This window comes from Chiloscyllium plagiosum, unplaced genomic scaffold, assembly GCF_037043375.1.
Source record: "Chiloscyllium plagiosum isolate Xiang-an unplaced genomic scaffold, Cpla_swu_hap1 HiC_scaffold_42, whole genome shotgun sequence".
Classification (NCBI taxonomy): domain Eukaryota; kingdom Metazoa; phylum Chordata; class Chondrichthyes; order Orectolobiformes; family Hemiscylliidae; genus Chiloscyllium; species Chiloscyllium plagiosum.
This window is the reverse complement of record NW_028270180.1, coordinates 16,858,993-16,871,762: the sequence shown is the minus strand read 5'-3', so window position 1 is coordinate 16,871,762 and position 12,770 is coordinate 16,858,993. Positions and strand designations below refer to the sequence as shown.

At 46.0% G+C, this 12,770-nt stretch overlaps 1 protein-coding gene across 2 annotated transcripts in view; it reads right to left on the bottom strand.

The window, feature by feature from the left end:
* neil1 (nei-like DNA glycosylase 1) overlaps nt 1–12,770 on the bottom strand; it is a 44,129-nt gene that overhangs the window by 7,582 nt on the left and 23,777 nt on the right. For both annotated transcript variants that reach the window (XM_087982058.1, XM_087982059.1), the window contains exons 7-8: nt 9,047–9,074; nt 1,667–1,743 (exon numbers count right to left, since the gene is read on the bottom strand). In XM_087982058.1, coding sequence (XP_087838184.1) covers nt 1,667–1,743; nt 9,047–9,074 — 105 coding nt within the window. The remainder of the gene's footprint in view (nt 1–1,666; nt 1,744–9,046; nt 9,075–12,770) is intronic.

Sequence of the window (12,770 nt, the reverse complement as noted above, 5' to 3'; positions counted from 1 at the left end):
GAAAATAAGCTCTGGAAAACAGACTGCAAGGATGTGGTTCAGCTGCCTTATGTATCTCGAGATGCAGAGAGGAAGAAATTGCTGACCGGGATTGTAAACACTGGTTAGTTTTTCCTTTTCTTAAAAAGAAAATATTGTTGGAACTTTGCGTAGTATCACAGTAACTTAAACTTGTTGACACATCACTCAAACGTACAGCTAAAGAAAAATTTCTTTTAGAAACTCCAATCTAGATATCATGGCCCACACCCTGCTAGATTTCATTGCACCACCACATAGTTCAGAGCATTGAACAAATAATGGGGTCTGTTTTACAATACGTGATTCCCTCTAATAATTAGGTATAAAAGTGTTTAAATTCACAAAGCCTCCCTGCCACCAGAGGGCATCTGACACATTCAACATTCAAAGAGCCCTAACCCGTGACAAACAGGTTTTTAAAATCTTGACTTTTCCACAAAAGTGGGAAGTAGAGAGTTTGACTCTGAAAACCAGTTCAATCTCAGAACCTTGCCAACAAGTTTCATTTCCCTAAAATCCCAAAGTCAATCCTTAATTCCGATGCCAAACTTTGACGACCTTTTTCTTTTTAAAAATAAAACTTTCATTTCTGATTTGGAGTTGCTGGTGTTGGACTGGGGTGGACAAAGTTAAAAAAATCACACAACGCCAGGTTATATCCAATAGGTTTATTTGGAAGCACTAGCTTTCGGAGCTCTGACAACAACCTGATGAAGGGGCAGCGCTCCGAAAGCTAGTTATTCCAAATAAACCTGCTGGATTATAACCTGGTGTGGTGTGACTTTTAACTTTCATGTGGACTTCCCACGTCCCAAATGCCTTCCAAACAATTAATTCCTTTCTAAATGTCTGGCAATGGTTGTAACGTGGAAAATGCAACATTTGCTTTGCAAAAAGCAAGTTCCCACAGAGAATAATGACAAAGATGACCAGGGATGGGTCGGGGGGATAAATATGAAACAGGAAAGTTCTGTTTTTAATCCAGACCAGCACCATATGGGGGTCTTTAACATCCACCTGAGGGGATAGCAAGTTTAACATCTAACTGCATGGACAGTATCTCTGGCAATGCTGCACTCCCTCAGTATTACAATGGAATGTTTAGTCGAGATTGTTTGCTTTTTACTGGGGCTCGGATGCACAAACCTCTGGGTCACAGGCAAATGCACCACCACAGACACAATTATAGGGCATCTGGAGGTGAATCGGGGCCAGGTATGGCCTGATCAGTAAACCAGTTCCTCTTTAAACTGTAGATGTCAAAAGGGTAGCGCAAACCTCGGACACACGACTAACAGCAAAAAGGGGAAAATTCTGGGAATGCACAGCAAGGTACATCCAAACAAATTAAAAACAAAACCAGAAATTGCTGGAAAAGCTCAGCAGGTCAGCAGCATCCCTGGAGAGAAAGCACATTTCAGGTGCAGTGACCCTTCCTCAGACCCTTTCACCCATGCCCCTCGTGATTCTATAAACCGCTATAAGGTCACCTCTCAGCCTCTAAGGCTCCAGGGAAAACAGCTCCAGCCTATTCAGCCTCTCCTCTAACCTCTCACAGATTATTCAGTAACTTTCGTGCAAACACTCAGCACATTCACACGGCTGGGCTCAGCCACTCGTTCTCTGGTCGCTGAGGGAACCTCACCTCAGATGTGGATGTCTTCTTCCCATCTCCATCCGTTGTCTTTCTGCCCCGGGATTTGGGCTTGGGAGTCTTGGATCCTTCAAGAGACAGTGATTGGGGATGATTTGGTTTCAAGAAAAAAGAACTGCAACGGCAAAAAAATAAAAACTGTGCATCCCCACAATCTTTGATAAAATACTTACCTTGATAAAGGCTGGCACTGGAAAAGGCACAGCGGGTCAGGCAGCATCCAAGGAGCAGGAGAGCCGACGTTTCAGGGAGGAGCCCTTCCTGCTCCTCGGATGCTGCCTGACCCGCTGTGCTTTTCCAGCACCAAGCTTTTCCACTCTGATTCTCCAGCATCTGCTGTCCTCACTTCCTCCTAAGATACTTGCCTTACACAGTCACCCACTGCACTGATGCTCACACCAAGCTGGAGCAGAGGGAGGCCATTCAGCCCACGTCAATTGGGCTGCACCGTGGCTCAATGGTTAGCACTGCTGCCTCACTGCGCCAGTGACACTGAGGGTTCGACTCCACCCTTGGGCGACTGTCTGTGCAGAGTTTGCACATTCTTCCCATGTCTGCATGGGTTTCCTCCCACAGTCCAAAGGTGTGCAGGTTATGGTGGATTAGCCATGGTTAATTGTCACAGAGATATGCAGGTTAGGTGGGTTAGCCATAGGAAATGCAGGGTTACAGGGGTAGGGGGTGGGTTGTGGGTGGGATGCTCTTCAGAAGGTCGGTGTGGACTCGATGGGCTGAATGGCCTGCTTCCACACTGTAGGGGATTCTATGATCAAGATTCCTCCACTATTCAAAGAGATTGCAACTGATCTGATAATTCTCATCTCCACTTTCCTGCCCTTTCCCCAAAACCCTCGATTTCCCCTGACTGATTAGAAATCTAACGCAGCCTTGAATATACTGATGACCCAGCCTCGACAGTCCTCTGCAACATGGAATTCCTCACAGTCACTACCCTGAGAAATTCCTCCCCATCTCCGCCTGAATGGTGCAACCCGTCACTCTGAGCTTACACGCTCTGGTGCCAGACTCTTCCAAAGGCAGGGGGAGAGGGGTTTGGAGGGTTTGAGCTAAAAGGAGAGGCTGAATAGGCTGGGGCTGTTTTCCCTGGAGAGTCTGAGGCAGAGGGATGAGCTTATAGAGGTTTATAAAATCATGAGGGGCATGGATAGGGTAAATAGTCTTTTCCCTGGGGTGGGGGAATCCAGAACTAGAGGGAATTGGTTTAGGGTGAGAGGGGACTTAAGAGGCAACCTTTTCACACAGAGGGTGGTACGTGTATGGAATGAGCTGCCAGAGGAAGTGGTGGAGGCTGGTACAATTACAGCATTTAAAAGGCATCTGGATGGGTATATGAATAGGAAGGGTTTAGAGGGATATGGGCTACATATAGGCAAACAGGATGAGATTCATTCAGGATATCTGGTCAGCACGGACAAGTTGGACTGAAGGGTCCGTTTCCGTGCTGTACATCTCTAAGACTCTAGCCTCTCCACATCTACCTCTGTCAAATCGCCTAAGAATCTTCCAATAAGGTCACCTCTCATTCTTCTAAGCTCCAATGAATTAAGGCCCAACCTACTCAACCTCTCCTCCGAACAGAATCCCTCTAGACCCGGGAGTGACCGTGTGAACCTTCTCACGAAGAGGAGTTGGTGGATAATCAAGTCGTCCCTCATGTTACTCCTACATTAATTCCAATGAAAGCCCTGAAATGCTGACTTTCCTTCTCTCTCCACCAATGACGTCAGACCAGCTGAGTTTCTCCAGCATTCTCTGCCTGCATTTCAAGATTCCCAGCACCCACAGTATTTTGCTCGTATGAAAGTGGAAAACGCAGGAGAAAGGTCAGCCTGCCTCTGAGGAGAGCGAGCGAGCGAGTGAGGTGGAGAGGGGACGAGAGACAGCATGAGAGAGAGAGAGAGCGAGCGTAATGGAGCGAGAGAGAGAACGAGACGGAGAGCGAGAGGGAGAGAGACAGACCTTCTGTCAAGATCCAGGCGAGATTCTGAGACAAAACACAGACTGTTGGAATCCTAGAATCCCTACAGTGTGGAAACAGGCCCTTCAGCCCAACAAGTCCACACCGACCCTCCAAAGAGTATCCCACCCAGACCCATTTCCCCTACCCTATTACTCTACATTTACCCCTGACTAATGCACCTAACTTACACATCCCTGAACACTATGAGCAAATTAAGCATGGCCAATTCACCTGACCTGCGCATGTTTGAATTGTGGGAGGAAACCAGAACAACCAGAGGAAACGCACGCAGACACGGGGAGAATGTGCAAACTCCCCACAGACTGTCGCCGAAGGCTGGAATCGGACCCGGGTCCCTGATGCTATGAGGCAGCAGTGCTAATCACTGAGCCACTGAGTTGCCCTCAGAACATGAACAAAGGGGAATAGGGCAGCTGGCAGGAGGGATGAAATGGTTAAAAGCTGTTCTGAATTTAAGTGAGAGAACAAGAAAATGAAACAGTAAACTAAAGGGGCGGGGGGTTAAGGTGTAAAACTATTGACAAAGTCAGACGTCACACGACACCAAGTTATAGGAGAAAGTGAGGACTGCAGGTGCTGGAGAGTCAGAGTCGAAACTTATGGTGTTGGAAAAGCACAGCAGGTCAGGCAGCATCCAAGGAGCAGGAGAGTCGACATTTCGGGCATAAGCCCTTCATCAGAAATGTGGGGGAAGTGGAGAGATAAATAGGAGGGTGGGGTGGAGTGGAGGGTAGCTGAGAATACGATGGGCAGGTGGAGGTGGGGGTAATTGTGATAGGTTGGACCAGAGGGTGGAGAGGATAGGTGGGAAGGAAGATGGACAGGTAGATCAGATGATGAGGGCAGTGCCGAGTTGGAGGGTTGGATTTGGGATAAGGTCGGGGGGAGGTGGGGAAATCAGGAAACCTGAAACCTTGTGACTTTAAATAAACCTGTTGGACTATAACCTGGTGTTGCGTGACTTCAACAGTCCAACACCAGCACCTCCACATTAAAATGCCTGAACACAGCGTCAAGTCCCAAATGTTACAATGGGTTAAGTCAAAAGAGGAGGTCTTGCTTAGGTTGAGCTCTGGAGAAGGCAAAAAACTTTTTATTCAAGGCTAGTGCAACACTACAAATAAAAGGTGCAATCTTAAAATTTATTTTGAGGTCTCGTCTTCAGAGAATGCTGCTGAACAATTGAATTGGAGTCAGTGAGGAGTTCACTGCAGGACAATGTCATTCAGAGAATCCAAAGTGGAGTCTTTATTTTAGGTATTTGAGGGGGATGCCACGTGCATAGTATTAGCAAAGCCAGTGTGTGTTACCTGTCCCTAATTGCTCTTGAACTGAGCAGCCTGTTCGACCGTTTCAGAGGGCGCTTAAGACTTACCCACAATTCAGTGTGCTAGGGGCAGCATACCATAAATACTCAAGAAATAGTTGATTTTTTTTCTCTGCTTCTTAAGGTTAAATGTACGGGGTCGACTATTACATGGAAACTAGTTTTGAGGGGCTGAAATTCACACCCATCATAATTCATACCGTAGCATTAGCAGAAGCCCAACTGATCGCAATTAGGGTAATTCTGAAAACCCAGAGCAGAACACAACAGCCATCGGACTGGAAGGCTGGGAGAACAGTGGAACAACCAGCAGACAGGAAATGTGGAACGGGATGTGATGGCCGGTACACTGACTCATAAACGTCGATGTGTTATCTGTGAAGAACTAAGGTCGGACCTTTACACGAGATATATGGAAAATCCCAGGCTATTTGGCCAAAATTAGGGGCTTGACTTTTACATGAGATCAACTACTATTCAAGAATATATGGAATTTACCTCCCTAGAGGGTATTTATGATTCACTGTTTAATGGACACTGTAACAGAGATTGCCTTTCAATTCCAGATTTTGTTCACTGGAGTTAAATACCCATGGTGTGGTGGTGGGATTTAAATTCATGCCTACACATGAATTACTGGGCCAATGACATTACGCCATCATCTCAGAACATTATATTTTTTATTCGTTCATGGCATGTGGGCATTGCTGGAAAGACTAACATTTATTGCCCATCCCTAATTGCCCAGAGCGCCGTTAAGATTAGATCGCAGTATGGAATCAGGCCCTTTGGCCCAACAAGTCCACACTGACCGTCCTAAGAGTAACCCACCTAGACCCATTCCCCTACCCTACATTTCCCTCTGACTAATGCACCTAACACTACGGGCAATATAGCACGGCCAATTCACCCTAACCTGCACACCTTTGGACTGTGGGAGGAAACCGGAGCACCCGGAGGAAACCCACGCAAACACGGGGAGAATGTGCAAAATCCATTAGGTCGCCTAGGGCTGGAATCGAACCCAGGTCCCTGGCGCTGTGAGGCTGCAGTGCTAACCACAAGTTAAGAGTCAACCTTGCTGTGGATCTAGAGTTACATGTAGGTCAGACCAGTTAAGGATGGCAGTTTCCTTCCTTGAATGACATTACTGAACCAGATGGAGTTTTTTCCCAACAATCAGCAACAGTTTCATGGTCATCATTAGACTCTTCATTCCAGATTCATTTATAACAGAGCACTATGAAGATGATAATACAGTGGTGAATGCACAAGTTTATTGTCACATGCTGCATCCCTTACATCCTGGCCAGAGAGAGAAGACAGCACAGCAGTTTAAAGTCTTAGAGTCACACACAGCACAGCAATAGACCCTTAGGTCCAACTCGTCCACGCCAGGTTTCCCAAACTAAACTCGTCCCATTTGTCTGCATTTGTCCCACATCCCTTCAAACCTTTCCTATTCATATACTTATCCAAATGTCTTTTAAATATTGTAACTGTACCTGTATCTACCACTTCCTCTGGCAGCTCATTCCACACACGAACCACTGTGTGAAAACATTGCCCCTCAGGTCCCTTTTAAATCTTTCTCCTCTCACCTTAAAATTATGCCGTCTAGTTTCGGACTCCCCTCACCTAGAGAAAAATTTCCTCTCGCTCAATGTTGGCAAAACTAAATTACTGATCATTGACTTCAGAAAAAAAGAAGGCCACACCCCTATCCACATCGATGGAGCGGAGGTTGAGAGGGTGGAGAGGATAAAGAGGCAAGAACACTATCTATTGAGACACAGTTATCACTTTCATAGGGACTAAGGAAGCAGCTCTTCCTTTTACCTGCTTCCCTTAAGTTACTTTTTTTGTCTTAGAGTACTTCTGAATTGAGAACAATGATAACTTACAAATATGTAAAAACTGAAAGAATTGTGGACGCTCGAAATCTGATACAGAAACAGAAATTGCTGGAAGAGCTCATCAGTGAAGAGAAATCAGAATTAACGTTTCGGGTTGAGTGACCCTTCCTCAGAAATGAGGGTAGGTAGGAAAATGTTGGTTTATATGCAGAAGGTAGGGTGGAGGGGAGGGGTAAGGAGTAAATGATGGTTGAGATAGAGCCCAAAGAGAGAGAAGAACAGTTGGACAGAAAAAGGAGTGGATCTGTCTGGGAGGGTAAATAGATGCTAATGGAGACAGTTAGTGGCTAACAGCGGGTTGTGCGTAATGGTAGACTGCATGATAACAAGGCCTGGTGTGTGGGGGTTCGGGTAAGAACATGGGAGAGTTCAAGCCCTAAGGCTGTTGAACTCGATAATGAAACCTGAAGGCTGCAGGGTCCCCAAAGTGGAAAATGAGGTGCTGTTCTTCCAGCTTACGCTGAGTTCGCTGGAGCACTGCAGCAAGCCTGAGGCAGGGATGATGGCCAAGGAACAGGATGGGGTGTTACAGTGGTAAGAGAAGATTCACTAGGATGGTGGGACTGTCTTAATGAAATGTCTCCTTGGAACTCTGCTCACTGGGGTTTAGAAGGATAAGATGTGATCTCATTGAAACATATAAGATTCTGAAGGGGCTTGGCATGGTCAATACTGAGAGGATGTTTCTCCTAATGGGAGAGTCTAGGACCAAAGGACAAGGTCTCAGAATAAAGGGATTCCAATTTAAAACTGAGATATGAAGAAATTTCTTCTCTCAGAGGTTTGAGTGTCTTTGGAAATCCTTGCCAATGGACAGCCTTGAGGGCAGAGGTATGTTTAAGGCTGAGGTAAATTCTTGATCAGTCTGGGATTTAGGGTTAGAGGGGAAGGGCAAGAAAATAGACTTGTGAGATGTCCCATCAGCCATGCCCCTATTGAATGGTGGATCAGGCTTGAGGGACTGAATGGCCAACTCCTGTCCCTATTTCTTCTGGTGTTATGCTTCACAGGAGCGTTACCAAACAAAATATAGTTTTGGAAGGACACGTGACCTGGTGGAAGCACTAATTGTTAAACGAAGGTGGAAGGGTTCAGGGAAGGAACTGTAGTGACTAGGGCTCAGGCAGCTGAAAACATGGCTGCCAAAAACATAGCTGCCATAGCAACGAAGAATAAAGAGAAACCCAAGGCCACATCACCACAGCAGCGCTCCGAAACTATCACTTCCAATTAAACCTGTTGGACTATAACCTGGTGTTGTGTGATTTTTAACTTGCTACAGGAAGGATATCGTTAAACTTGAAAGGGCTCAGAAAAGACTCACAATGATGTTGCCAGGGTTGGAGGATTTGAGCGATAGAGAGAAGCTGAATAGGCTGGGGCTGTTTTCCCTGGAGCACTAGAGGCTGTGGGGTGACCTCATAAAGGTTTATACAATCATGAGGGGCATGGATAGAGTAAATAGACAAGGTCTTTTCCTTGGGATAAGGGAGTCCCAAACTAGAGGGCATAGATTTAAAGTGAGAGGGGAAAGGTTTAAAAGGGACCTAAGGGGCAACATTTTCATGCAGAGGGGGATACAGGTATGGAATAAGTTGCCAGAGGAACTGGTGGAGGCTGGCACAACTACAACATTTAAAAGGCATCTGAATGGGTATATGAATAGGAGGGGTTTAGAAGGATATGGGCCAAGTGCTGGCAAATTGGAATAGATTAATTTCGGGTATCTGATCAGCATGGACGAATTAGAACATTTCTGTGCTGTATATCTCTATGAAGTCTCCACCAAATCTCACCTTAACCTTCAAGGCCTCGCAGAAACAAAGTCGGCTTTTTGACCTCTTTACTTCCCCATCGACTCTCAGGATTTTGAATGACTTAAAGCAAAACTTACAAATGCACTCAGTAAACCAGGCAAGCAAGACCCTGGCAGTCAGGCCCTGTATGAGAGCAGTGACACTGGGTGGCCAGGTCAGAGAGCAGATGCTTAGACAATACAACAAGCAAAGAGTAACGACAGCAAAAGCAGCAAAGTCCAGTTCAGATGACATGAATTATTAACATTTTTCTTTAAATAAAAAGGTCTAAAACTGAGATGAACCCCCCCCAAAAAATGTCATACTCACCTTTCGGTGCCATAGGTCCTGGGTTTCCCTAAAATCAACAGACAAAGATGTTGAAGTTTGTTAAAATACTGACAGGTTATTCAGCCCATCAAATCCTTACTGTTCCACACAAGTCATTTAGTTCAGATTCTTTCGCCGGATTGGGTATCATAAGACCACAAGGTATACGAGCAGAAATTAGGCCATTCAGCCCATCGAGTCTGCTCCGCCATTCAATCATGGCTGAGGAGTTTCTTGACCTCATTCTCCCGCTTTCTCCCCGTGACCCTTGATCCCCTTAGTAATCTAGCTATCTCTGTCTTAAGGTGTCTCTGGCAAGGTTACCATCCATGGCCAAGCCTCATGATCCTGAAGGGATGGTTTGTTCAGCCACTTCAGTTAAGAGTTGCCCATGTTGCTGTAGATCTGAAGTCATATGTAGGCCAGACCAGGTAAGGATAGCAGATTTCCCTTGCTACTGGGCATCACTGAACCAGACGGGTTTTACAACACTTGATGATAGTTATGATGATCTTGAAACTGAAAACTAGCTTTTAACTTCAGGTTAATTAATTGAACTCGAAATCAAGTGAGCAAGCAAGCTCTCTCACCTCAATGTATTGGTTGAAAAATCCATGACTAGATTCTCTACTAATATCAACTGGAAGCCTATGTTTAATAGTCAATACACAATGGGCATTCCTACAGTCCCACACACTAGCAGATTGATCTTATCGGCAATTTCATGAATAGTGCCTCATCCTCTGCTCACCGTCGAGATATTTTCTATTCACAGTCTATGTTCAGAGACAGTAGTGTGCCGTAAAAATTGGTGCTGGGTTCACTGTTGTTTCTCATTTATATAAATAATTTTGGATGAGAAATATAGGAGGCATAGTAAGTTTGCGGATGACACCAAAATTGGTGGTACAGTGGTCAGTAAAGAAGTGATCAACTGGGCTAGTGGGCTGAGTAACGGCAGGTGGGAGTTTAATACAGATAAATGCGAGTTGTCGCATTTTGGTAAGACAAACCCGAGCAGGACTTATACAGTTAATGGTAGGGCCCTGGGGAGTGTTATTCAACAGAGAGACCCAGAGATGCAGGTACAAAGTTCCTTGAAAGTGGCATCACAGGTAAACAAGGTGGTGAAGAAGGTATTTAGCACGCTTGCCTTCATCGGTAAGGGCACTGAGTATAGGAGTCGGGATGTCACATTACAGCCGTACAAGACATTGGTAAGGGCACATTTGGAGTACTGCATACATCTCGGATTGCCCTGCTTTAAAAAGTATGTTATTAAACTGATTTGGAAGTGTCAGTGTTGGACTGGGATGTACAAAGTTAAAAATCTCACAACACCAGGTTATAGGAGAAAGTGAGGACTGCAGATGCTGGAGATCAGAGCTTAAGAGTGTTGCTGGAAAAGCGCAGCAGGTCAGGCAGCATCAAAGGAACAGGAGAATCGACGTTTCGGGCATAAGCCCTTCTTCAGGAATATGCCCGAAACGTCGATTCTCCTGTTCCTTTGATGCGGCCTGACCTGCTGCGCTGTTCCAGCAACACATTTTTAATCACCACGGTTATAGTCCAACTATAGCTGATGCTTCCAAATAAACTGTTGGAATTTATCCCTGGTGTTGCGTGATTTTTTTTTAAACGTTATTAAATTGGAAAGAGTGCAAAAAACGATTCACAAGTATGTTACTGAGAATTGAGGATTTGAGTTATAAGGAGCGGCTGGGAATTTTTTATCCTACCATGTAGGAAGTTGCAGGGTAACGTTATACAATCGACAGTCATGGATAAGGTGGATGGTCTTTTCCCAAGGGTAAGGGAGTCCAAAACTAGGGGGCATAGGTTTAAAGTGGGAGGGGAAAGATTTAAAATTGTTGTGGTTCTGTTCGCCGAGCTGGGAATTTGTGTTGCAGACGTTTCGTCCCCTGTCTAGGTGACATCCTCAGTGCTTGGGAGCCTCCTGTGAAGCGCTTCTGTGATCTTTCCTCCGGCATTTGTAGTGGTTTGTCTCTGCCGCTTCCGGTTGTCGGTTCCAGCTGTCCGCTGCAGTGGCCGGTATATTGGGTCCAGGTCGATGTGCTTGTTTGAATCAGTGGATGAGTGCCTAGAGGCACAAACTTTGAGATTTAAAATTGACCTGAGGGGCAACTTTTTCACGCGGAGAGTGGAGCATGTATGAAACACACTGCCAGAGGAAGTGGGAGAGGCGAGTATAATTACAACATTTAAAAGACATTTGGACAGGTACATGGATAGGAAACGTTTAGAGGATATGGACCAAACACAGGCAAATGGGACTAGCTCAGTTTAGGAAACTTGGTCAGCATTGACAAGTTGGGCCGAAGGGCCTGTTTCTGTCCTGTGTACCTTTATGATTATGTAGCTGCACACCTTGGGAGCAAGTGGAATCTGAACCCAGGTCTACTGGTTCAGAGATATGGACGCTATGACTGCATCTCAAAAGCCCCTGACTTCTGACAGATACTAACGTAGGGGGGTACTCTGCTGGGGGGTAATAGTTACCCCAATTAAAGCAATTTCCGCCTGCTGCTGTAGTGGGATTTGAATCCCTGCCTCCAGAGCATTCACTTCTGCCTCTGGTTTACCAGTTCAGTGACATTACCACCATCTCCCCTATTAGCGACTCGTCCCACTCGTTAGCCTCTGTCCCTTATCCTATTGGATGTCCATCTTTCCAAGTGGCCCAGTTCATTCCCTATGAAGACAATACTGAGCAGGCTCCCTGAACAGTCAATATACCTCTCCAGCAACATCGTTAGTGTCAAACCAAGAGAAAGGAGGTCTGGACACAACACAGGTGATGGAATTGTCTCCATTGGCAGAAGCGTTAAAGTGATTAGCAAAAGGTGACATGAGGAAGAACATTTAATTCTTTTAAAAATGTAGCCAGTAGATGGATCTCAGAATCCCTACAATGTGGAAGCAGACAATTTGGCCCGTTGTATCCACTCCAACCCGCTGAATCCCAGCCACACCCTACCCTATCCCATGTAACCTTTGATTTCCACCTAACCTACACATCACAGGACACTATGGGACAAATCAGCATGGCCATTCCGCCCTAACCTGTACATCTTTGGACTGTGGGAGGAAACCAACGCAGACACGGGGAGAATGTGCCACACAGAGGCTGGAATCAAACCTGGCGCTGTGAGGCAGCAGTGCTAGCCACTGACCCACCGCACCACCCACAACCACAGCAACACAAACACTGAGTTTACGCAGTGGAAGCAGCTTCTATAATCACTCCCACATGAGAATTAACTGGATAAGGAGAACAATTGCACGACCACAGCAAAAGTATGGGTAAATGGGGCTAAATGCACTGCTCTTGCAGAGGGCCACTACAGACATGATGGCTTGAATGGCTACCCTTTGTCTTCTAATCAAATTACAAATAGCGAGTCACCTCTTGGCCCTCGTGTGACTGTCTTCTTCGGTACAGAGGTATCTGAGCCACACAAGATGATTGGATCTAGTAGCTCTCTCTGGTTCTGATGCCTCTCCACCATATGGGCACCCACCTGAAGGGGGAGCTACCTCTGTCGCTCAGTGGTTGGCACTCCCGGCCTCCGGGTCATGTCTCCGAGGCCTGGTCCAGGAATGTTGGCCCGTGACAGAGGCCGGGTGTAGTGCCGAGGGAGCACTGCACTGTTGGAGGTGCCATCTTTCAGAAGCCCACATTAAACCGAGACCAAGCCTGCTG